This window comes from Pristiophorus japonicus, chromosome 9 (genome assembly GCF_044704955.1).
Source record: "Pristiophorus japonicus isolate sPriJap1 chromosome 9, sPriJap1.hap1, whole genome shotgun sequence".
Classification (NCBI taxonomy): domain Eukaryota; kingdom Metazoa; phylum Chordata; class Chondrichthyes; family Pristiophoridae; genus Pristiophorus; species Pristiophorus japonicus.
The window spans coordinates 136,633,626-136,660,347 of NC_091985.1; the positions used below are offsets into that span (position 1 = coordinate 136,633,626).

Below are 26,722 nucleotides of genomic sequence, written 5' to 3' on the forward strand. Positions count from 1 at the left end.
TCTGATGCCAATCCTGAAGATCCAGAAGAAGATTCAGACGCGTACGAGCCTAACCCTGCAGACCAACTTGTGGGGGTGTGGAGGGGCTGGGCATGGAGTTATATGAAGAGGACAATGTTGAAATAAATAGAGTTGAGGCCACATTAACGGACTTCACGTTGCCAAACACTTCCATGAGTTCTGGTGTGACATTCTTTGGTTTCAGCCCGTCCCCGTCCATGTATAGTGGTTTAAGTTCTGATGTGATATTCCATGATTTCCCAAGTTCCGAGGTTGCGGGTCCCAGTGCTGGTGAGATGCAGCATGGAACACCCAGGGCCCCACCGTCCCAGCCTGCGCCTCCCACTGGGTGGGTGCCGCGAGGCAGACCCAGGGTGATGGGAAGGAGAAATTGACCACGCCCGCCTGAGATGAAGGATGCAACAGATGTGGTTCAGGTGATGGCATTGGGTGCGGAGAGCAATGACCTTACCCGATCACTCGTGCACACCATCAGTGGGGTGGGTGATGAGGTTAAGGGACTGTCGGGAAAAATAACAATAATGGCACGGGAAATGGGAATGATTTCCGGGTACATCAGTGAGGGAATAGTATCCCTGAGGGAGAGATTGTCAGAGGCAGTGGAAACGACGGCACAGGCCATCAGGGAGGGAATGTCAGGCAGAGGAAACAATGGTTAGTTTGGAGCAATTATTAGCTGTCCAAACTGGCATAAGTGGCCAAAATGGGCGTAGGTGTCTGGTAACGTCCCCTTTTGAACAAAACTAAACTAAACTAAAAAAATCCTAACTAACTCACTTACACTGATGCAAATTGAATGTGCAAAATGGGGATTTTTAAGATATTCCAAGAAAAGCGGAGCAAATCCTGGACAATTTTGGGCCCCCTGTATCTACCTCATCGAATTCCATTATCACCTTAAACCCAAGGGGGAATACAAGCCAAGTTTATACAACCTAGCCTCACCCTTTCAGCCCCAGTATCATTCTGTTGAAACTGCTGTACCCACTCGAAGGTAAATATATATCCCTCCGGAAGTGCATTACCGAAAACTGAACACAGTACTCTAGATAAGGTCTGACCAAGGCTCTGTACAACTTAAACAAACGGAGAATTTTAACCCTCAGAAACAGGTGGGTTTGCTTTGGATTGGAAGTTAAAAAGCAAAAATTCTGAAACAACAACCCAGCTCACCTCAAACCCGCCCACTTACCGTTTTAACTGAGGTGGGATGTGGGGCGGACAACGAATACGATCACAGGAGGTGGGTTGGTTATTCAAATATTTTCAGGAGGCTGTGTGCCTTCATTTTAACAGTGATTCTGTTTTTAACCACAGTCGGCTGGGTTTCCCAGGCCTCAGCAGGTGAAAGGAGGAGAGAAGGGCTGAGTTACATAGAAACATAGAAAATAGGTGCAGGAGCAGGCCATTCAGCCCTTCTAGCCTGCACCGCCATTCAATGAGGTCATGGCTGAACATGAAACTTCAGTACCCCCTTCCTGCTTTCTCGCCATAACCCTTGATCCCCCGAGTAGTAAGGACTTCATCTAACTCCTTTTTGAATATATTTAGTGAATTGGCCTCAACTACTTTCTGTGGTAGAGAATTCCACAGGTTCACCACTCTCTGGGTGAAGAAGTTTCTCCTCATCTCGGTCCTAAATGGCTTACCCCTTATCCTCAGACTGTGACCCCTGGTTCTGGACTTCCCCAACATTGGGAACATTCTTCCTGCATCTAACCTGTCTAAACCCGTCAGAATTTTAAACGTTTCCATGAGGTCTCCTCTCATTCTTCTGAACTCCAGTGAATACAAGCCCAGTTGATCCAGTCTTTCTTGATAGGTCAGTCCCGCCATCCCGGGAATCAGTCTGGTGAATCTTCGCTGCACTCCCTCAATAGCAAGAATGTCCTTCCTCAAGTTAGGAGACCAAAACTGTACACAATACTCCAGGTGTGGCCTCACCAAGGCCCTGTACAACTGTAGCAACACCTCCCTGCCCCTGTACTCAAATCCCCTCGCTATGAAGGCCAACATGCCATTTGCTTTCTTAACCGCCTGCTGTACCTGCATGCTAACCTTCAAATGACTGATGTACCATGACACCCAGGTCTCGTTGCACCTTTTCCTAATCTGTCACCATTCAGATAATAGTCTGGCTCTCTGTTTTTACCACCAAAGTGGATAACCTCACATTTATCCACATTATACTTCATCTGCCATGCATTTGCCCACTCACCTAACCTATCCAAGTCACTCTGCAGCCTAATAGCATCCTCCTCGCAGCTCACACTGCCACCCAACTTAGTGTCATCCGCAAATTTGGAGATACTGCATTTAATCCCCTCGTCTAAATCATTAATGTATAATGTAAACAGCTGGGGCCCCAGCACAGAACCTTGCGGCACCCCACTAGTCACTGCCTGCCATTCTGAAAAGTACCCGTTTACTCCTACTCTTTGCTTCCTGTCTGACAACCAGTTCTCAATCCACGTCAGCACACTACCCCCAATGCCATGTGCTTTAATTTTGCACATTAATCTCTTGTGTGGGACCTTGTCGAAAGCCTTCTGAAAGTCCAAATATACCACATCAACTGGTTCTCCTTTGTCCACTTTACTGGAAACATCCTCAAAAAATTCCAGAAGATTTGTCAAGCATGATTTCCCTTTCACAAATCCATGCTGACTTGGACCTATCATGTCACCATTTTCCAGATGCACTGCTATGACATCCTTAATAATTGATTCCATCATTTTACCCACTACTGAGGTCAGGCTGACCGGTCTATAATTCCCTGTTTTCTCTCTCCCTCCTTTTTTAAAAAGTGGGGTTACATTGGCTACCCTCCACTCGATAGGAACTGATCCAGAGTCAATGGAATGTTGGAAAATGACTGTCAATGCATCCGCTATTTCCAAGGCCACCTCCTTAAGTACTCTGGGATGCAGTCCATCAGGCCCTGGGGATTTATCGGCCTTCATTCCCATCAATTTCCCCATCACAATTTCCCGACTAATAAAGATTTCCCTCAGTTCCCCCTCCTTACTAGACCCTCTGACCCCTTTTATATCCCTTTCATGAGGTAAGTGCCTTTTCAGCACTGCAGGTCCAACAAGTTTACCAGTATACCCCCTCTCCATCCCCCCCCCACCCCGAGCTAATATTCAGCCTATAAGAAACATAAGAAATAGGAGAGGAGTAAGCCATTTGACCCCTCAAGCCTGCTCCGAAAGTTAACAAGATCATGGCTGATCTGATCATGGACTCCGTTCCACTTCCCTGCCCGCTCCCCATAACCCTTTATTCCCTTATCGCTCAAAAATCTGTCACCGATTTAAATATATTCAATGACCTAGCCTCCACAGCTCTCTGGGGCAGAGAATTCCATAGATTTACAACCCTCTGAGAGAAGAAATTCCTCCTCATCTCAGTTTTAAATGGGCGGCCCCTTATTCTGAGACTATGTCCCCTAGTTTTAGTTTCCCCCATGAGTGGAAATATCCTCTCTGCATCCACCTTGTCAAACCCCCTCATTATCCTATATGTTTCGATAAGATCACCTCTCAGTCTCCTGAACTCCAATGAGTATAGGCCCAACCTACTCAACCTTCATAAGTCAACCCACTCATCTCCGGAATCAACCTCGTGAACCTTCTCTGAACGCACTCCACTGTAAGTATATCCTTCTTAAATAGTCCTAACTTCCTCCACTTTTGTATTCCAGCCCGCTTGAGATAAAGGCCAACGCTGCAATGGTCCTTTTGATTTCATTTTGTAGCTGTGCACTTGCACTTTTAGTGATTTGTGTACATGGACACCTTTTTCTCATCCACTGTTCCTAGGCATGATTCAACTTGTAATTTTTGAATGTGGATGACTTCATACTTCCCTCCATTGAACTCCATCTGCCACAGTTTTGCCTACTCACTTCATTTGTCTATGTCCCTTTGCAACTTCCTGCTCCCATCTACACAACTTTATTGTGCCTCCTAACTTTGTGGCATCTGCAAACTTGAAAATACAACTCTCTTTTCAATATCCAAGTCATTAATAAGTACACTGAAAATCTGAGCTGCCAGTACAGATCCCTGGGGCACACCACTCATCACATCTCACCAATCAATGGTTATCTCCAACTCTCTGGTCTTTTATTCATGCTAATAATCTCTTTTGCGGAAACATATCAAATGCCTTCTGGATGTCCACATAGACAACATTCATAGACGCTCCTGAGCAACCATGCTCATGACCTCAACCAAATGCAAATGGATTAGTCAGACTCTCTTTGATCAGTTCATACTTGTCTAAGTGCTCAGCCACTCTGTCCCTGATAATAGATTCCAGTAACTTCCCCACGATTGATTTTAAGCTGACATGTCTGTAGTTTTCTTCTCGCTCCAACTTTTTAAATAATGGAGTTACATTTGCAATTTTCCATTGAGAGAGCTTTGGAAAATTGTGACTAATGCATCTGTAATTTCCTCGCCTATTTCTTTTAGTACCCTGGGATGGGAACCACAGGTCCTCAAGGTTCAAATTTCTTAAGTCCAATGATTTTCTTCTTTAACTTCTTTAACTTGTATTTAAATGCACTAAGTTCCTCCCGTTGACTTAGTTTTAGATTCACTTATACCGCTGGTATATTGTCCCCTTCCTTTATTGTGAAAACAGGTACAAAGCTCTTGTAGAAAAAATCTAGTCGCATATGTGTTCAAGGCCATGGCCACCTTGATGGCCACTAGCAGGAGGATCTGAGGAAGCATTTACACTTGAGGCAATCTTGCTGCACCCACCTTTACCCAGCCACCCATAACTACAGGTGCACCTGTCTAGACATGTCTGAGGAGATCTGCCTTCACCCATACACCACTAGGGAGGCAGTCACAGAAATATGTTGTCTCCTCAAGTTAGATCTTCACAGAAGTTCTAGGACAGACTCTGTCAATGGCTGTGAAGGTGACTGTTGTCTTGAAGACAAATACTGCTGGATCCTCTCAAGCAACAGCTGATGCATAAAGCATGTGACATGCCATGTTTTCCAGAGCTAAGTACTTTCTCACGTTCCCTATGTTAAATAGCCATCATGAGAAACTATTGCATGTAGCAGGTTTCCCCATGTGCAGGGCATTATTGATTGTATGCGTGTGAATGTAAGGGCTCCTACCCAAATTCCTCAGCCTTCATGGCCTCGTTCCTCGCTCCTCCAGCTCTACAAATTCCTCTCCGTTCCTCTGACACTGGCCTCGTGCTTCCTTCAACCCATCATTGATGGTTGTGCCTCCAGCTGCTCTGGTATTCATTCCCTAAACCTGTCTGGCTCTTCACCTTCCTCTCTCCCTTCAAGACCACTCTTAAAATCAGCTTCTTTGACAAAACTTTAGGCCACCCCTCCTCCTCCTCTTTGGCTCAGCATCCATTTTTTGATTATGTCTCTGTGAAGTGCCTCAGGATGTTTTTGTACATTAAAGATGGTGTATAAATGCAAATTGTTGTTGCTGAAAAGGGTTATATGTGCATCTGGTCTGTGGCCATAAGGACAAATTATCGGCACGAATGCCTTCTACCTTGGTAGCTGTCATGATGCATTGATTTGGTGACAATCTATGGTGCTACCATTATTTGAAGGAACAAAAGACTGGACAGATAGCTTCACTGGGATGAAAGGTTTCCTCGTCAGTCCTGGCTCATGAACACTGTTCTCTCTAAGATGCGCGGCTGCGTGCCCATGCAATAATTCTCGAGCTGCCGCGCAGTTGAATTGAAATGGTGCGTAGAGTGGAACAGCAGCTAGAGTTGCGCATGCGCACAAGATCACATTCTGTACATGCACTGGTTTTGCCAAGACCATGCATGCGCTGTAACCCCACGTGGCAGCCAACAAGACTGGATCCGTTGGGGTGAGGGTGGGGGAGAGTGAGGATCGAAAGGGGAGAGAGAAGCGAGAGTGGGAGAGAGAGACAGATTGTTGGGGAGAGAGACAGACTGGGCGAGAGAGGCTGGGGAGAGAAACAGATCGTTTGGGGGAGAGAGACAGATCATGGGGGAAAGAGAGACTGGGGAGAGGAACAGATCGTTGCGGAGAGAGACTGACTGTTGGGGCGAGGGAAAGAGAAAGAAAGTAAGATTGGAGAAAGAGAGAGAGAGAAGGGGTAGAGAGAGACTGGAGAGAGAAATTCCTGTGCTTTTTGCAATAGTGGTAAAAAGAAATCTAACATCCGCTGTCAGAGCCTTATTATTACATACGACTTTTTATTGACTTAAAAAAATATATCATTGAGACATTTAGGAAGAGAACAAAAAAGGGGAAAAGCAAAAACCGTTTTATTTTGCCTGTCGCTTCTACAGTCCGAACAAGTCCTAGGAATAATGTAAATATAGATTTCCTCGTAAATATTTGGTGGAGTGTTAATGGAAACAAGAGTTATGTAATAATGTATAACAATTGTGAGAAGCTACTTTAGAAGAAACCACTATTTGTTTATTGAGAAAGACACAGAAAATACTTTGATAAAACTGATGATGTACAATTTCGATTTGGTATAAATGTTGGAAATAGGAGATTAAAAATTGAGAGTACAATGAAGTTAGTTTCCTGCTATTTAATTGCGAAGTACCTAAAATAATTCAACACTTTTTGTGATGAGAACAGGGATTAATATTGTGGGGAATGTTTGAGAGAAAAACATTAGAAGTGACATTCATAAATTAACATCTTTACGTCACCATATTAGTTTCCAAGTCAGTCTGATTAGTTCTCCTGTCCAGGAAGAAAGATGAATGATTATTTCTGTTAAATCCTAGCTTTTCCTGCTTTTTGTTTTTAATTCGGTGACGCAAATTGTGTATGTGTTTTTCTACACTTATGAATAAGTGCTGTATTTCTGACATGTTAAATGGGGGGGGGGGGGGGCGGTGCTGGTTCAAGAAGACAATGCTTATTAATGGAAGTGAGTGAAGTTGAAAATACTGTTCAATTCTTTTTAATACTGTGAACTAAAGAACTGCAGCACTTTATATTTGTTAATTATCTGGTTGCATTGTGAATAATAATCTAACTATTTATGTGGACGTGTAGCACGTCAGCGCTATAGGAAAGCTGCTGCTCCTGTTGCTTGTGCAGCCTTTGCTACAGTGACATGAGGGATGAGTTTATATGTAATTTTTTTAGGGATGCTGACCAAGGGACATGTGGCTCTTTGTCGGCCGGGGCGGACACGATGGGCCGGAATGGCCTCCTTCTGCACAGTATGTTTCTGTTTTCTATGGGCTAATCTGTTAAAAACTTTAAAATGAATACGAATTGCATGATTAGATATGCCTCTTTCAGCTCCCTTTGGATTGTTTGTCGATACATAACCGTGTAACTGAGTAACGTTTTTGAAGTGTTAAAGCATTATTATGCAATTCTTTCATATCCCAGTCATTTCTGACATTTTTTTTAAAATAGAATTTGTACATGACGAATTAAAAGCTTTTAATTCATTCTACCATAAACAAACTTGCAGAATGTAAGGCATGTAAATGATAAATTAATTTCAATAATAGATACGTGTGAGGTGCTGCTTTGGTAGGAGGAATAAGGATGCTACCTAATCCTTGGAAAATAAGGGGTAGCGATGCAAAAAGATCTCGGATATAGATTCACAAATCATTAAAAGTAGCAACACAGGTTTAAAAAAAGCCATAAAAGTGCAAATAAAGCACTAGGGTTCATTTCTAGAGGAATAGAATTGAAAAACAGAGAAGTTATGTTAAACTTGTATAGAACCATGTCTGATTGTCTCATGATTTGAGATGGTGGGGTGGTAATATGGCAGTACTGTATATATGCTTTAAAGTGTTTGCTGTAACAGTGGTTGTTGCAGCAGTAGTTATTGTATAATTTTCTCACTGTCGAAAAGGTCGTGCTCAAAGGAGTTTATAGCCCACTTCGTACAAAAGAAAATGAGGGAACATTGCTCATGGCTCCCTTGAGACAGTCACAAATGAGCTGAATAGCAATATAATGAGGTAGACCTCTTGGCCATTAGGATCGTGGTCAAGAATACTTCAGAGTATTGGAATGTTAAAACAAACTTGGCTCTTTGCTGGGGCAATCCAATCTATTCTCCGTGACTGTGCCCTTGTATCTTCTGCTTCAGATATTTATCCAATTTTACATTAAAAAATGTGGCAAAGCATTACATAAGAACATATAAAAACATTCTTTACTCCAACAACCCTTTGAGTAAAGCATTTTCTCCTAACTTCTCCTCTCACTCTCGGTGATCATTTTAAGTTGATGAGCCTTCATCACTGATTCCCTAACTAGAAGAAATAGATTTTCTCACCCTATACTTTTAAAAGCCTCTATTACATCTCCTCTTAGTCTTCTCTGCTTCAGGGGAAATACATCCATTTTATTCCGCCTAATCCTGCCAGGTGCCTGTCTGCTCAATTTATCTTATCCTGGTACTTCCTCTTTGAAAATATATGGTGCACGTCTTCTGTGATCTAAGCTATCTCCATCAACTGTTGGTGCTGCCTGGACCTGCACACGATCTGGCATATTGTGATTTATTTGAGAGGAGTGGTTGGGTGGGGCATGGCACTGATGGATAGCTCAAACTATGAAATTACTACCATTTCCCTGCTGATGGGTGTTCCTTCAGAATGTCCCATGCTCTGTACGGGAGTAGCAATATGGAGTTGTCTAAGCTCTGTGTAGACACCTCTTCAAACAGCGCCTTTATGGTAAGATATTGTGAGACTGATATTCTTGGGTAAGGGGCAACAATCTTGCATAAATTCTAAAGGGTGCCTGCCCAGGATCGCCACTGTTGATGCCACCAAAGTTAGCATGGTCAAGGGGAGTTCCCATATTTTGTCTGTTACCCCAGCATTTTGAAAGTGAACAAGGAGAAACTCCTATGTATTGGACCCCAGTTGGAGCATTCATTAGAGAAACTAGAGAAGCTCAGCCTCGGCTGCAGACCAATGCCATTGGGGTTCCACCGCACATGGCCCTGAAGTAGCCACTCTCCCGATGGCGGTCTGCAGTTCGGGCATGCGTCATTGCGTATATGCTGGTAGTGGACTCCTTAAGAACATAAGAAATAGGAGCAGGAGTAGGCCATTCAGCCCTTCGAGCTTGCTCCACCATTCAATAAGATCTTCTACCTCAACTCTGGAAAGCTGGATTGCTCTTGGTTGGCCGGCACGGACACGATGGGCTGAGATGGTCTCCTTCCGTGCTGTAAATCTCTATGATTCTATGAACTCCACCTTCCCGCACTATCCCCAAATCCCTTAGTTCCCTCCGTATCCAAAAATCTATCGATTTCTGTCTCGAACATACTCACTGACTGAGCATTCACAGCTCTCTGGGGTAAAGAATTACAAAGATTCATCACCCTCTGAGTGAAGAAATTCCTCCTTGTCTCAGTCCTAAATGGCCGCCCCCTTATCCTGAGACTATGCCCCCTTGTTCTAGACTCCCCAGTCAGGGGAAACAACCTCCCAGCATCAACCCTGTCAAACCCCTTAAGAATTTTATATGTTTCAATGAGATCACCTCTCATTCTTCTAAACTCTAGGGAATATAAACCTAATCTGCACAATCTCTACTCGTGGGACAATCCTCCCCCTCCCAGGAATCAGTCTAGTGATCAACATTGTAGGGTCCTTGGCACATGTGTGATGCTCGAGACATGGTGGACACTGTGCTCTGGGGTCACATCCACATGGATACCTACATAAACCGAAGGACATACCTTAAAATGCTGTGACTAAGACACCTCTTCAAACAGCGCCTTTATGGTAAGATATTGTGAGGCTGATATTCTTGGGTAAGGGGCAACAATCCTGCATAAATTCTAAAGGGTGCCTGCCTATGATCGCCACTGTTGATGCCACCAAAGTTAGCGTGGTCAAGGCGAGTTCCCATATTTTGTATGTCACTGGTAAGTGACCATGACACTAGGGGTGCACCTAGGTTTACAAGTTAGCCCCATGACCCGGACTAACCAGCTACGGTGGGTGCTCAACCCCCCCCCCCCAAACTGGAAACATCTCTTGGGTTCCCACAGTAGCCCTCTTTGTAAGGCGGCTGCGTTTAATTATTACTTTTTTAAACTTGCAGAGCATTTCTTCAGAGGACCAGACCATAATCCTGGCCTGAAACCCTCAAGCAGGTCCTACCTCTGCTGATCGTTGCCATGGCTTGCCCAGTCTCTCTAGCATTCCTACGCTAGATCCTTCTGAGAGCTAGAGACACAGGAACTCCCAATGTCAACCCTTTCATTTTCCCTGGCCCTGCCCCCCACCCCCACCCCCACACTGAAGGCCATGTTTGGGCTGGGTGAAGGCACTGCCACAACTGACTATTCCAAAATCCCCAATGTTAAGCCAGGACCTGAATTTTCCAGATCCTAGCCTAATATCCGGCTCTTCTGTTACACCTGGCTAGCGTGAGTCAGAAGGCCCATGGATTTTCAGTCCGTGTGTTACTCCATATGTCCTATGTGTCAATGAATGAATATGTCGAGAGAGAATGAATTATCATTAAATATAGCAAATAGATGCTGGTTCCCAAAGTGGATTCTCCAAGTTCAGGTTTGTAATGTAAATCTTCTTGACACTTCTTAATCACAACTCGGACAACAACAAAAATTAATCACCAAAGTCATAAGGATGCAAACTGTCAATGAAACATATTGAAATCTTAAATGGCACTGTAATTGGTGTTCTCTTGCAAAATCCAGATGGATCAGAATGCTGGAATGGTCTGGAAGAATTTGAAGCTAAATTTGTGAAATGTAAAAGCAAAGGCAGATAATTTTGAAGATCCAATGGGAACAAGTTACACAAAAGTAAACAACCTATTACGATATGGCCGATAGGCCTCGAGAAAATGTCAATTCCATCGTCATTAACTGAGGAAAACTGATAGATATCTACCTAAGTAACCTTTAGTCTAGAAACTCCAGGCAAGAGGGCCTTTTAGTAGACTGAGAGTTATGTCGCACAGAACATAATATAAACAATTCTAGTAACACAGTTGAAATTCCCAAAAGAAATAACCAAATCAGACTGTTTTGTTGACAGAAAAGAAAAGAACAGTATAGTATTCTCCATTTGTTCTTCAACTGCCCATACAATTATGCTTTAGGCCATTTGCTACAATGTATATCATCATTCCTTAATAAATAATAAGTATATTTTAAATAATACCAATCAAAGAGCCCAAGGTAGAAATGGATGATATTACTTTGGGAAGCATTAAAGTTAAACTATCAAAAGGGAAGCCCTGAAATTCATACTGGATTAATTTTATTTTATTTAATCATCATCATCAGCATAGGCAGTTCCTCGGAATCGAGGAAGACTCCTAAAGTGAGTCCTTTGGTGGCTGAACAGTCCAATACGAGAGCCACAGACCCTGTCACAGGTGGGACAGACATTCGTCGGGGGGGGAGGGTGGTACTGATTTGCTGCACGCTCCTTCCGCTGCCTGTGCCTGACCTCTTCACACTCGCGGCGTTGAGATTCGAAGAGCTCAACGCCCTCCTGGATGCCCACTCTCCACCTAGGGCGATCTTCGGTCAGGGACTCACAGGTGTCAGTGGTGCTGTCGCACTTTTCCAGGGAGGCTTTGAGGGTGTCCTTGTAACGTTTCCGCTGCCCACCTTTAGCTCATTTGCCGTGAAGGAGCTCCGCATGAAGCAATTGCTTTGGGAGTCTCATGTCTGGCATGCGAATTATGTGACCTGTCCAGCGAAGCTGATCGAGTGTGGTCAGTGCTTCAATGCTGGGGATGTTAGCCTGGGCGAGGACACTGATGTTGGTGCGCCTGTCCTCCCAGGGGATTTGTAGGATCTTGCAGAGATATCGTTGGTGATATATCTCCAGAGACTTGAGGTGTCTTCTGTACATCGTCCATGCCTCTGATCTATACAAGAGGGCGGGTATTACTACAGCCATGTAAACCATTAGCTTGGTGGTAGATTTGAGGGCCTGGTCTTCGAACACCCTTTTCCTCAGGCGGCCAAAGGCTGCATTGGTGCACTGGAGGCGATGTTGAATCTCCTCATCAATGTCTGCCTTTGTTGATAAAAGGCTCCCGGGGTATAGGAAGTGGTCCACATTGTCGAGGGCTGTGCCGTGAATCTTGATGACTGGGGGGCAGTGCTGTGCGGCGGGGGCAGTGCTGTGCGGCGAGGACAGGCTAATGGAGGACCATTATTATCCTGTTTAATGTATTTTTATTTTCTGGACCATTTTCTCCCCATGCTATACGCAAAAGCCAAAATGATCTTCTTCTGAAACTTTTCACATTGTCATTGTTGAATCAAATTCTGAGAAGTGTGAAAGAGTATTAGCCTAGGTTGGTTCTTTTGTTGTTTGTCTCTTCATCCACATACAGAAGCACCTAGCTTTCATTAGGCATGTCCCCTGATCACATGATTGAGATGGGAGCCTCTCCATGTGGGGAACTTGCAAGCATGAACCCTACATTTAACTGTACGCACCCATTGAAACTGTTTTTTTTTTTGGCTTGCAAGTTGTAATCTGAGAACTGATTATAAACATGTAAACTAGTGGCTTTTATTGTACTGCCGTTTAGTAAATTCTCGTTCAGTCATAAAGTTATTTACTGATCACATGCTTCATGTATAATAACTAGTAGTTTTATCATTGTTTTTACCAGTTTTGATTTTCCTTAAAACTGCAATCACATTCCTGTTTGCAATCCTCACAAGAGAAAAGACAAGTAATAACCTGTACCTAAAATTAGACTGCTTTGTTAGCAGAAAAGAATAACACAGTATAGTATTCTATCATGTGTCCTTCAACTGTCCAGTTAAATATGATTTAAACTATTTGCAACAAAGCATATCATCATTTCTTATAGTATTTACAGATAGCTAGTTGAGTCCTTTAAAGAACTAACTAAATTATGAGCCATTGTGGATATATTGAACTCATTCACTTTGTTTTTTTTTAATCTATCCTGGCATAACTCCAAATTTTAGTGATAAGTCTGGAACTAACATGTCTGACTACCACCAGGGAACATAGTGCCATTTTTCCCGCAACTATGCCGCAGAAGCCAAAAATAATGCTAGCAAATTGTTATGATTCACATCTGCTGGGGCCTGCCTGTGGCCTTTGCTTATGGGTTTGTGAGTGCGTGTTCTTTTTTGTTCTTCTACAAAGATGGGTAGGAAAGCAAATTGTGAGGAGGACACAAAAAATCAGCAAAGGGATATAGACAGGCTAAGTGAGTGGGCAAAAATTTGGCAGATGGAGTATAATGTGGGAAAATGTGAGGTTATCCACTTTGGCAGAAATAATACAAAAGCAAATTATAATTTAAATGGAGAAAAATTGCAAAGTGCTACAGTACAGAGAGACCTGGGGGTCCTTGTGCATAAAACTCAAAAAGTTAATAGGGTGTCCCTTGCAACTCCCCAAGGCTCCTTGTGGTACCTCTGGCTCTTGGTCCTCCTTGCTCAGATCCTTCACAAGAGTTTAAGAACATAAGAACATAAGAAATAGGAGCAGGAGTAGGCCATTTGGCCCCTCGAGCCTGCTCCGCCATTCAATAAGATCATGGCTATTTGATCATGGACTCAGCTCCACTTCCCTGCCCGCTCCCCATAACCCTTTACTCCCTTATCGCTCAAAAATCTGTCTATCTCCACCTTAAATATATTCAATGACCCAGCCTCCACAGTTCTCTGGGGCAGAGAATTCCATAGATTTACAACCCTTTGAGAGAAGAAATGTCTCCTCATCTCAGTTGAGACTATGCTCCCTAGTATTAGTTTCCCCTGTGAATGGAAATAGCCTTTCTGCATCCACCTTTCCACCTTGTCGAGCCCCCTCAGTATCTTATAAGTTTTGATAAGATCACCTCTCATTCTTCTGAACTCCAATGTGTATAGGCCCAACCTACTCAACCTACCCTCATAAGTCAACCCCTTCATCTCCGGAATCAACCTAGTGAACCTTCTCTGAACAGCCTCCAGTGCAAGTATATCCTTCCTTAAATACGGAGACCAAAACTGGACGCAGTACTCCAGCTGTGACCTCACCAATAACCTGTACAGTTGTAGCAGGATTTCTCTGCTTTTATACTCTATCTCCCTTGCAATAAAGGCCAATATTCGATTTGCCTTCCTGATCACTTGCTGTACCTGCATACTAACTTTTTATATTTCATGCACAAGTATCCCCAGGTCCCTCTGAACTGCAGCATTTTGTATTTTTTTTCTCCATTTAAATTATAATTTGCTTTTCTGTTATTTCTGCCAAAGTTTCTTCTGGCTCTCCTTCACGATAGACTTCTCTGTGGCCAAATTATGGAGACAGCATCAGACAGCTATGATGCGGGAGAACCTGCCAGGAGAATAGAGCAATCTGTCCCTTTAACGCAACTAGCAGCTAAATGCCAGCACAGGAAACGGTAGTGCCAGGTTTTTATGGCGGCAATCTGTTTCTGATGCTATTAGAGGAAATCTGTCTGCAAGGACTTCTAGCATTCACTTACATATAATTTACATTGCTGAACTCTCTTCTGGTGCAGTCAAGTGCAGACAGCAGTAAAACCATAGAGGAAGTTCATGTGTAGTGCTATTCAAGAGCAAAATGGGAGCAAGGATTAGTGCCCATTTTTACTCTGCATTTCTACTTTTTTTGGCACACTTTTTGGGAGGTCAGAAGGAAATCAGCCCTCTGATTTTTGGTTAGGCAATGGTGAAATGTATTTCCCGTGCTGCTGTTAAGATTAAGGGGGAGAAATTTGGGAGAGCCCATTTTTGGGTTCCCTCCCCTGCTCCCATGCAGGGTAATTACAAATAGTGAGGTCCGAAGAGCCTGGATATTGGGCCTCGGACCTCATTAGATTGAAGATGGCGCTGCAGGAGGAGGCCACGCAAGTAAGTGCTGCAAGTTCGGGCCGCTGCTCAAAATTTGGGGGCTTTGGCCTGAAAAATAGGCGCACGCAGCTCAATTTAACAATTTAATTCCCTGAGTATATGTGCTGTGGTGGTTATGTGTCGGTTTCCCTTCTATAAGGTAGATTATATGCCTTGTTTCTTTAATGCTCTTGTAATGGGTTTTGAGTATGTTTCCTGTGATGTTCTGGCGGTGATCTATTTGTTTTGTTAATGGTGGAATTTGAATCTCCCATGCTACTCACGTCCATTCTCCAACACACACATTAAATTCAATCAAACACTCGCCCACATACCTCATGTTCACTCCCAATGTCAAATATGCCATTTAAGGACTAGCATGTAAATAAGGACTTCAGTAAATTTCTTGTGCACTGGATATCAATTGCACATTCTTAGTTTGCTGCCTAACTATTAAATGAATATTTGACCCTCAGTTGAGTAATGAAGTTTTGAGTTACCTGGTCGCATTTTGATTCAATAAACATGAAAACAGGACTCAGACAAAAAGCAGGAACTATAGACCAGTTAGCCTAACAGCAAAATTCGGTCAGGCAGAGTCAGCATAGATTTATGAAGGGGAAGTCATGCTTGACAAATTTGCTGGGATTCTTTGAGGATGTAACGAACAGATTGGATAAAAGGGAACCAGTGGATGTGGTGTATTTGGACTTCCACAAGGCATTTGACAAGGTACCACGTAAAAGGTTACTGCACAAGATAAAAGTTCATGGGGTTGGGGGTAATATATTAGCACGGATAGAGGATTGGCTAACGAACAGAAAACACAGAGAGTCGGGATAAATGGTTCATTCTCGGGTTGGCAAGCAGTAACTAGTGGGGTGCCGCAGGGATCAGTGCTGGGACCTCAACTATTTACAGTCTATATTACGACTTGGAAGAAGGGACCGAATGTAACGTAGCCAAGTTTGCTGATGATACAAAGATGGGAGGAGAAGCAATGTGTGAGGAGGACACCAAAAATCTGCAAAAGGACATAGATAGACAGGCTAAGTGAGTTGGCAAAAATTTGGCAGATGGAGTATAATGTTGGAAAGTGTGAGGTCATGCACTTTGACAGAAAAAAAATCAAAAAGCAAGATATTATTTAAATGGAGGAAGATTGCAAAGTGCTGCAGAACAGCGGGACCTGGGGGTACTTGTGCATGAAACACACAAGGTTAGTATGCAGGTACAGCAAGTGATCAGGAAGGCCAATGGAATCTTGGCCTTTATTGCAAAGGGGATGGAGTATAAAAGCAGGGAAGTCTTGCTACAGTTATACAGGGTATTGGTGAGGCCACACCTGGAATACTGCATGCAGTTTTGGTTTCCATATTTACGAAAGGATGTACATACTTTGGAGGCAGTTCAGAGAAGGTTTACTAGGTTGATTCCGGAGATGAGGGGTTTGACTTATGAGTAAAGGTTGAGTAGGTTGGGCCTCTACTCATTGGAATTCAGAAGAATGAGAGGTGATCTTATCGAAACGTATAAGATTATGAGGGACTTGACAAGGTGGATGCAGAGAGGATGTTTCCACTGATAAGGGAGACTAGAAATAGAGGGCATGATCTTAGAATAAGGGGCCGCCCATTTAAAACTGAGATGAGGAGAAATTTCTTCTGAGGGTTGTAAATCTGTGGAAATCGCTGCCTCAGAGAGCTGTGGAAGCTGGGACATTGAATAAATTTAAGACAGAAATAGACAGTTTCTTAAACGATAAGGGGTTATGGGGAGCAGGCAGGGAAGTGGACCCGAGTCCATGATCAGATCAGTCATGATCGTATTAAATGGCGGAGCAGGCTCGAGGGGCAGTATGGCCTACTCCTGCTCCTATTTCTTATGTTCTTATGTACACCGGGAATTTCCTCGGGGATTCTCCCGATCGGCCTCCGTAACTTCGGAGGAAGATTGACGGAATCCCCAGATAGATGTATAAATAGGGTTTCTGCCAAAGTTACGACGGCTGCTCGGGTGAACCCCTGAGGAAATTTCTGGCACCAAATTCTAAGTGCAGTCTTGGGGGATGGAATTCTTCTTGGTGATAACTTTACAAAAAAGCCGTTACATGTACAAAACAGAAACTCGTGCTTTGCACTTCTACTAACTGAAATTATTTCAGCTGCTTGATTGTTAATCCTTTGCTCAGAATTACTAGAGGGAAATTGCCCCTTAAGGCATTGATGAGGTTTGCAGAAGCCACACATTCATTATGTACAACTGTGTGGTTGTTTCAACATATTATTGTAAAGAACAATATTGCTACTGATTTAATATTCTGTTTTTTTTTTAAGCAGGTATTATCAATAGTGTATATCTACACTCTGTACATAGTATTTACAGCACAGAAACAAATCATGCCAATGTTTATGCTCCACAAGAGCCTCCTCCCATCCTTCTTCATCTAATCCCATAAACATATCCTTCTGTTCCTTTCTCCTTCATCTGTTTATCTAGCTTACCCAATCTATTTACTGTATATTTTCAAAAGGTTATCATGTAGGCGAGGATTAACACATTTAATAATTTAAAATTAATATCTTCTTTTGGTATAAATTACCAGTGCTGTGTTCAAATGCATGTGTGGCCATTGGCCTAGAAATTTACTACTGGTGAGCTGTGAGGGCCAATCGTGGCCCCAGGGAAGAACGAAGATTGGCTGGCGTGGATGCTGGCTGAGGCAGTGGGCAGGGTCCGGGATAGGAAGGGGGGTCAACAGCGGCCTGCGAGTTTAAGGTGGAGCCAGGAAGAGAACACCTACTCCTCCCGGCCCCACAATAGGTAAGTTTAAAAAGAAAAGATCTTTTGGCAGGCAGACCCCAGCAGTCCCTTTAAGGATTGCTGCTTTGAATGCCAAGCGCCAGAGAATACTGATCGCAGCATGCCGAGGTCAGTCACTGACGGATTTTGGAAAGGAGGCATCAAGCAGGCAGTAGGCCTCTTATTTACAGACGCCTGTAAAACGGGGGTGGCGCCAACGAATTTCTAGGCCATTGTGTTTAAACTTTGGATCAAACATGTTTCGTTGATGTTTTATAGCAGCTAGTTTTAATTGTACACACTAGATTTAATAGTATTTTCAAATATTTTTAGATATTCGTAGGCCAGAGGAACTTTCCCTGTTGAGACCACGAGATAACATCTTAAAAAAGAAGAGCAAAGAAAAGAACAATAAACATCCAATTAATGAAGATATTTTAGACTTGGACCAGGTGCCAGTATCCCCAGGATCAGTAGGTAATATTTTTGTCAGGGAAGTTTAAAAACAAAAAATTGGTTTATTTTCACAAGATGTGTATACACGAGGTTGATTTCTTCAGTAGTGCAATTGTTCTCTCAGAAAGCCTGTTTCATTTTATTTTCAGTGTATTATACACCTCTCAAAACATGCATTGAATTGTTATTTTTATTCCATCTAAAGCACAACCTGTTTCACATAAAAATGCACTCTTAAGAACTGAATAGAAACATGTAAATGTTGCCACAAATAACTTTTATTTTCTTTCATGTGCAGTATGCTTTAATTGATAACAGTAAAATCAATAACTTGACAAATAAATTAAAGGCTTTACTTAAAATTAATTTTAAGCAAAATAGTACTTCTGCTGTGCAATAGGACCAGCATATAGAATATGATCTTTCTGTAATCTGATGCCATCCCTCAGCCAACACATTGTATGGTGATGTACACTATCTCATTTTGTCTGTTCATTTTAGCTTATTGAGGAGGTGGAACCAACTGGTTTAGGGTGTGAGTGAGCAAGTTTAACTCTTTTTGCTAAAAGGACTGAAAAATATTTTTTTTTTGTAAGTTCAATTTTTTCTTATTTTCTCTCACTTTTTGAAGTCTCTCTGCACTCTAGACATTCCCAGTCTGAGATTAAGGGTTGGTGGCTTCTCTGACAATGCCAGTCTAGAAAGAGGTAGTCTGCATGACTAGTCTCCAGTTTCCTCCTTTCTGTGATGAGTGTGTTTTTTTTTGTAAGATGCCTTTCCATTATGTATTTGTGGGCAAGGCATAAACAAACACATGCCCTAGCACATTCGCAAGTTTTTAGATTGGTAGATAGCTACCTCTTTTCAACATGATGGCCCTGATACAGATCTCCGTAGCACTAGGGAGTACTCGTTTCCCAGGCACTGCAGAGTGGAAAAGGGACAGAGAACCATTATGTCATGTTTTGCCCCCTTTACATTGTTTTCTGATTTCCAGGGCTGCGCCAAAGGGGTAGACCTTCTCCAGATAGGCTCAGACAAAGTATAGCCATGGAGGGGGCACATCCAGCTCTCCTGTTTTACTTTTCTCTTCCGATCTGTATAGGGTGACCAGGCATTGGGGTATCTGAAGCAATTGGTAATAGATCTTGCATGGATCTCACTGTCTGAAGGGGTTAAACAGCAAGGCAAAGGAGATTAGAAAGGTATTTACCACCTCCTCCCCAATGATATTCAGGCTTGGCGGCTTTTAAGCTGCTGAAACAACTGACGGTGTAATGTTTCCCTTTCTTCACACACTGGTCCCCCTGTATTTCAAAACCAGCATCATCACCCCCTCCACAAAAGGCCCACCCTTGACCCCTCTATCCATTTAACTACCGCTCTATCTGCATCTTCACTTTCCTCTCCAAAGTCCTTGAACGTGTTTCTCACCTCCCATATCTGTTCCTATCATTTCTGCAACTTCGTTTGAATCTTTCCAATCAGGTTTCCGCCCCTGCCTCAACACTGAAACTGGCCTAACCAAACTCACCAAATTACATTTTGTGACTGTGACCACGGTGCATTATCCTTCCTCAAAATCTCTGCAGCCTTTGACAGGATCGACCGCATCATCCATCTGCAAATGTCTCTCCTCCAGTTTCTAGCTTAGTGGGACTGCCCTCACTTGGTTTCACTCTTGCATATCTGATTGGAGCCAAAGAATCTCTACTAATGTCTTTTCTTCCCACCCCTGCATTCTCACCTCAGGTTTCTACAAGAATCCATCCAGAATATAGTGTTGCGTCCCATTAAACTCTCCTGATCTTTCCAACTGACGACAAATTCCACAATAACAGCCTTTCAAGCTTATTGGTCACTTGGTGATCAATATTAATTATTTCTATCACCTATGTGGACCTTGTGTCCACCACTGTTTGTTAAGCAATCTGCAGAAACAGGTCAGACAATTCACTTTGAAACAGCATCTACATACTAGCCAGGGATCTGCATAATGAGGTCGACCTTGTCAAAGACTGCAGAGATGTTGAGGAGGGATAATGTACCATGTCCACAGTCACAAAATGCCATTTGTGAGTTTGGTTAGGCCAGTTTCAGTGCTGAGGTAGGGGGGGGGGGGGGTGGGGAAACCTGATTGGAAAGATTCAAATAGGAAGTTGCAGAATTGATAGGAACAGATATGGGAGGTGAGTGAGTAACACGTTCAAAGACTTTGGAGAGGAAAGTGAAGATGCAGATAGAGCGGTAGTTTACATGGATAGAGGGGTCAAGGGTGGGCCTTTAAAGGAGGGGTTGAAGATGCTGGTTTTTGAAATGCAGGGGGACAGTGTCTGAAGAAAGGGAAACATTACAGTGTCAGTTGTTTTACCCCCCTCAATGAGGCAGGCTGCTCTCAGTCAGCTGCCACAGAAAACTGTTTTAGAAAAACAATAAGCTATTGGACTCAATAAAATTCATTTCAAAATCTTTAATATAGAGATTCTTATGGGTTGAAATTGGACAGATCTCTGATCTTTCACATCCTTATCTGACTGACCTACACTTCCAGCCAGATATTCTCAGATTTTGTTGGGACATCCTAGAAAGACAGCTTCGAATTTGAGGTAGACTATTGAATGCAGTTCCTTCTCCCTCGCTAAAGTCTTCCTGCACCACTCATTGTTTCTCCTGCTGTCAGAGCAAATAACCTGCTCTCAGGCCTTTATCGAATTCACTCTTCAACAGCTACTGGGAGGTGTACAACAACAGGATGGAGCAGCTTGACTTCTAATTTTAAGTACTTTGCCTTCAGTGGATGCCATAGCAATTGAGATCAAAAATCATCATCATAGGCAGTCCCTTGGAATCGAGGAAGACATGCTTCCACTCCTGAAGTGAGTTCTTTGGTGGCTGAACAGTCCAATATGAGAGCCACAGGTGGGACAGATAGTCATTGAGGGAATGGGTGGGTGGGATTGGTTTGCCGCATGCTCTTTCCGTTGCCTATGCTTGATCAAGAATGTCCTGATGGGGAATTGCAGGCTTGAACCCATAGTGGCACCATGTGCTAGAGCACCAATGAAACATTGCATCAAATTGACAGTAAAAATAATTTTTACAAAGATGTAATTGATTATTGATCATTGACCTTGGTTACTGACTATTTCTAATAAGTAGGCCATGGCATTATTTTCACTAATAATCAGAACACTTGAATAAATTGGTCAATTTGAACAGCGTTAATACTATAATTTTCCTATGCTTAGCAGTCATTTGTTGTGTTCTTAAACTTTTGTATTCGCATTTGTGACATGCCTTATTGTGTGTTATTACCACATGGGAAAATAATACACCTGATACGATTTTCACATGTTTTACCTACTTTGAAATACTGAGTGGAAGATTTCCCCCAATCACTGTGAGCGCCATTGGAAAAATTGCATTCTAGTAAAATTGTATACATGTTCTAAATATATATTTTTTACAACTGTACAAGAAATAACAATGAGGAAATTGCCCCATTGGTTTTTTGATGTCACTCACGCATAGCAACCAAATGAAATATTGCCACATTATGCCATTCATACTTTGTAGTTAGTTAATTATAGAGAAGCCTGTCTTAATGATCTCCTATGTGGTGAGACTATGTGCCTACAATGAACATCTGTCATTAGTCCAAATTAGAATAATGAATCAGATTTAAAACTCCATCCTGAGATTAGACACCAAAAATCAGTATAAAGGTTATTGCCATATTACATTGTATTTCATTATTTACTTACTTCTAACAAAGTCCATGATTCAGAGTCAATGGTATAAATATTTCATCACTATAATCTGTCTCATTGTGCAGCAAGTCCTGGTCTGTACAGCAAGACTATGACTCCCATATATGACCCCATCAATGGAACACCTGTCTCTTCTACAATTACATGGTTCAGTGATAGTCCTCTAGCTGAACAGAACTGCAATATCCTGGCCGTCAGCCAGCCAAACCTTACACCGGAGGTACTGGCCAAAATGTACCGGCCGCAGAATCAAATCGACAAAGCAAAACTTAATGCTGGGTAAGACTGCTTGAAATAATTTGTTCACTTATTAACTTGAGTTTATAAATGAAGTAAAGGAAAGGAAAAGACTTGCATTTATATAACACCTTTCACAGCCTCAGGATATGCTCTTTAAAGTATCCTCTTTATAAACATTGTGGCAGTGGCTTTTTTTGTTCAACAGAAACAATTGTTTCTGAAGCTTTTAGGTTACATCATGTTGTCTTGATTAGGATCTGCCTTTGTGTATTTTTTTACATGAAATATTCTCTGTCATATAAACAGAATATTAGCTGAGCAGTTATCTTGAGACTGAGACAGATCATGTACTTAAACATAAGATTATTAGAGATCCTTAAACATAACTCCATGGAATCATAGAATGGTTACAGCACAGTAGGAGGCCATTCAGCCCATCGAGCCTGTGCCGGCTCTCTGCAATAGCACTTCAGCTAGTCCCACACCTCTGCCCTTTCCCTGTAGCTCTGCAACTTGTTTTCCTTCAGGTACTTATCCAATTCCCTTTTAAAAGCCACGATTGAGTCTGCCTCCATCACACTTTGAGGCAGTGCATTCCAGATCCTAACCATTTGCTGCATTAAAAAGTTTTCTCTCGTGTCGCCTTTGGTTCTTTTGCCAATCATCTTAAATCTGTGTCCTCTGGTTCTCAACCCTTCCGTCCGCCAATGAGAACAGATTCTCTCTCTCTACTCTGTCTAGACGCCTCATGCTTTTGAACACCTCCATCAAATCTCTCAACCTTCTCTGCTCTAAGGAGAACAATCCCAGCTCCTCTAGTTTGTCCATATAACTGAATTCCCTCATCCCTGGAACCATTCTCGTAAATCTTTACTGCACCATCTCTAAGGCCTTTACATCCTTCCTAAAGTGCATTGCCCAGAATTGGACACAATACTCCAGTTGAGGCCAAACCAGTGTTTTATAAAGGTTCATCATAATTTCCTTGCTTTTGTACTCTCTGCCTCTATTTATGAAGCCCAGGATCCAGTGTGCTTTTTGAACTGCTTTCTCAACTTACCCTGCCAACTTCAACAATTTGTGCACTTATACCCCAGGTGTCTCTGTTCATGCACCCCCTTTAGAATTGTACCCTTTAATTTATATTGCCTCTCCTCGTTCTTCCTACCAAAAGTTTTCTGCGTTAAATTTCATCTGCCACGTGTCCACCCATTTTACCAGCCTGTCTCTGGGCTCAATTTTCCCCAGTGATTTGCACTGTTTTTTTTGGAGCAGTTGCTCTTTTGGGCCTAAGTGGGGAAACTCTGTTTTTTCAAATCAATTTGCACCATGGTTACCATGGCAGCCCCATCTTTTTGGTGCAGATCAAGGCTCCACCCCCAAAACTAAAGGACAGGTTACGCCACGCCAAAATGAAGAAATCCAACGGGGAAACTTAGAACAATTTTTTTTGGTGTACTTGGGCCCTCAAAAATCGGGCATAACTCTTCAAGTACCGGACCGGAGACCGAGACTGGGACCGGACCAGCGAGTCCTTCGGGCGGGGTTGGAGATAAGTTGCTATTATGTGTTTTTCATTTCTTTTAATGTGTTGGGAGCTGGCTATATATGCTTCACTATCCCATCCAGAATCTTCACTGCTTCCTCTTTCACTATGACACTGGCAGCAGCATCTTCCTTGGTGAAGACAGATGCAAAGTACTCATTTAGTACCTCAGCCATGCTCTCTGCCTCCATACAAAATTCTTACAATGCTTGACAGGGTAGATACAAGAAGGATGTTGCCCCTGTCTGGGGAGTCTAGAACCAGGGTCACAGTCTCCGAATAAGGGGTTGGCCATTATGGACTGAGATGAGGAGAAATTTCTTCACTCAGAGGGTTGTGAATCTTTGGAATTCTGTAACCCTGAGAGCTGTGGGATCTCAGTCGTTGAGTATATTCAAGGCTGAGATCAATAGATTTTTGGATATTAAGGGAACCAAGGGATTTGGAAATAGTGCAGGCTTGTGGAGTTGAGGTAGAAGATCAACCATGATCTCATTGAATGGCAGAGCAAGCTCGAGGGGCCAAACGTACTCCTGCTCTTATTTCTTATGATCTTATACATTGGTCTCCTTTTTGATCCCTACTCAGCCCCACACCTCCTTTTGCTACCTGTTTATTATTTATATGCCTATAGAAGATTTTTGGATTAATTTTATGTCAGCTGCCAATCTATTCTTGTACTCTTTGCCACACTTACTTCCTTTTTCACTTCCCCTCTGAACTTTCTATATTCAGCCTGATTCTCACTTGTATTCTCAACCTGACATCTGTCATAAGCCCCTTTTTCTGCTTCATCTTGCTCTCTATCTCTTTCGTCATCCAGGGAGCTCTGGAAAGCTCTGACTTTGCTTGCCCTACCTCTCCCTCATGAGAATGTACCTCGACTGTACCCGAACCATCTTCTCTTTAAAGGCAGCCCATTGTTCAATTGCAGTTGTGCCTGCCAATCTTTGATTCCAATTTACCCAGGCCAGATCTGTTCTCAACCCACTTAAATTGGCCTTCCTCCAATTAAGTATTTTTACTCTAGATAGCTCCCTCTCCTTTTCCATAACTAATCTAAACCTTATGATACTATGATCACTGTTCCCTAACTGTTCCCCTACTGACACTTGCTCCACTGGACCCACCTCATTCCCTAGAACCAGATTCAGCAATACCTCCTTCCTTGTTGGGCCAGCAATGTACTGATCAAGAAATTTCTCCTGGACACACTTCAGAAATTCTTCCCCCTCTCTGCCCTTTACACTATTACTATCCCAGTTTATATCAGGAGAGTTGAAGTCCCTCATTACTACTCTATAGTTCTTGCACCTCTGTAATGTCCCTGCAAATTTGCTCCTCTATATTCCTCCCACTAGTTGGTGGCCTATAGAATACACCTAATAGTGTTATGGCACTTCTATTATTTCTTAACACTAACCAAATAGATTCTGTCCTTGACCCCTCCAGGACATTCTATCTCCAGCACTGTAACATTCTCCTTAACCAATACTGCTACCTCACCTCCTTTCTTTCCTTCCCTATCTTTCCTGAACATCTTGCATCCAGGAATATTGAATAATCAATCCGACCCTTTTTTGAACCAGGTCTCCTTTATCACCATGACATTACGTGGCGATTTGCGCCTGCACCAACCTTATTTACCACGCTTCGTGTGTTTACACACATGCACTGTAAACATAGAAACATAAAAAAATAGGTGCAGGAGTAGGCCATTCGGCCCTTCGAGCCTGCACCGCCATTCAATAAGATCATGGCTGATCATTCCTTCAGTACCTCTTTCCTGCTTTCTCTCCATACCCCTTGATCCCCTTAACCATAAGAACCATATCTAACTCCCTCTTGAATATATCCAGTGAACTGGCATCAACAACTCTCTGCGGCAGGGAATTCCACAGGTTAACAACTCTCTGAGTGAAGAAGTTTCTCCTCATCCTAAATGGCCTATCCCTTATCCTAAGACTATGTCCCCTGGTTCTGGACTTCCCCAACATCGGGAACATTCTTCCCGCATCTAACCTGTCCAGTCCCGTCAGAATCTTGTATGTTTCTATGAGTTTCCCACTCATCCTTCTAAACTCCAGTGAATAAAGGCCCAGTTGATCCAGTCTTTCCTCTTATGACAGCCCAGCCATCCCTGGAATCAGTCTGGTGAACCTTCGCTGCACTCCCTCAATAGCAAGAACGTTCTTCCTCAGACTAGGAGACCAAAACTGAACACAATATTCCAGGTGAGGCCTCACTAAGGCCCTGTACAACTGCAGTAAGACCTCCCTGCTTCTATATTCAAATCCCTTAGCTATGAAGGCCAACATACCATTTGCCGCCTTTACCGCCTGCTGTACCTGCGTGCCCACTTTCAGTGACTGATGAACCATGACAATCAGGTCTCGTTGCACCTCCCCTTTTCCTAGTCTGCCGCCATTCAGATAATATTCTGCCTTCGTGTTTGTGCCCCCAAAATGGATACCTCACATTTATCCACATTATACTGCATCTGCCATGCATTTGCCCACTCACCTAACCTGTCCAAGTCGCCCTGCAGCCTCTTAGCATCTTCCTCACTCCGCCACCCAGTTTAGTGTCATCTGCAAACTTGGAGATATTACACTCTATTTCTTCATCCAAATCGTTAATGTATATTGTAAAGAGCTGGGGTCCCAGCACTGAGCCCTGCAGCACTCCACTAGTCACTGCCTGACCTAGACCACCTTGTATTCTCTTAGTCTACCTGCACTTAATAGCTTCTTATTTCTTACTCTAGTGCTATCTGTCTCTCCCAATCCTTTGTGCACTTTGAGTCTCCTTTTTAATGCTACATCTCGGTGCCCATCCCCCAGCCCAATTCGTTTAAACCCTCCCCATCATCAAGATCAACCCGCCCCGGAGGATCGGAGGATATTGGTTCTGGCTCTGTTGAGTGGCAATCCATGCTGCCTGTACAAGACCCCCCCCCCCCCCCCTCCCCTAGAACTGGTCCCAATGTCTCAGGAATCTAAAGC

The 26,722-nt window shown here is 43.0% G+C and overlaps 1 protein-coding gene across 2 annotated transcripts in view; it reads left to right on the plus strand.

Annotated features, from left to right (window-relative positions):
- The window catches only part of fermt1 (FERM domain containing kindlin 1), a 139,156-nt gene that overhangs the window by 49,367 nt on the left and 63,067 nt on the right, over nt 1-26,722 (plus strand). For both annotated transcript variants that reach the window (XM_070888783.1, XM_070888784.1), the window contains exons 4-5: nt 18,039-18,182; nt 21,997-22,210. In XM_070888783.1, the coding sequence (XP_070744884.1) occupies nt 18,039-18,182; nt 21,997-22,210 (358 nt within the window). The remainder of the gene's footprint in view (nt 1-18,038; nt 18,183-21,996; nt 22,211-26,722) is intronic.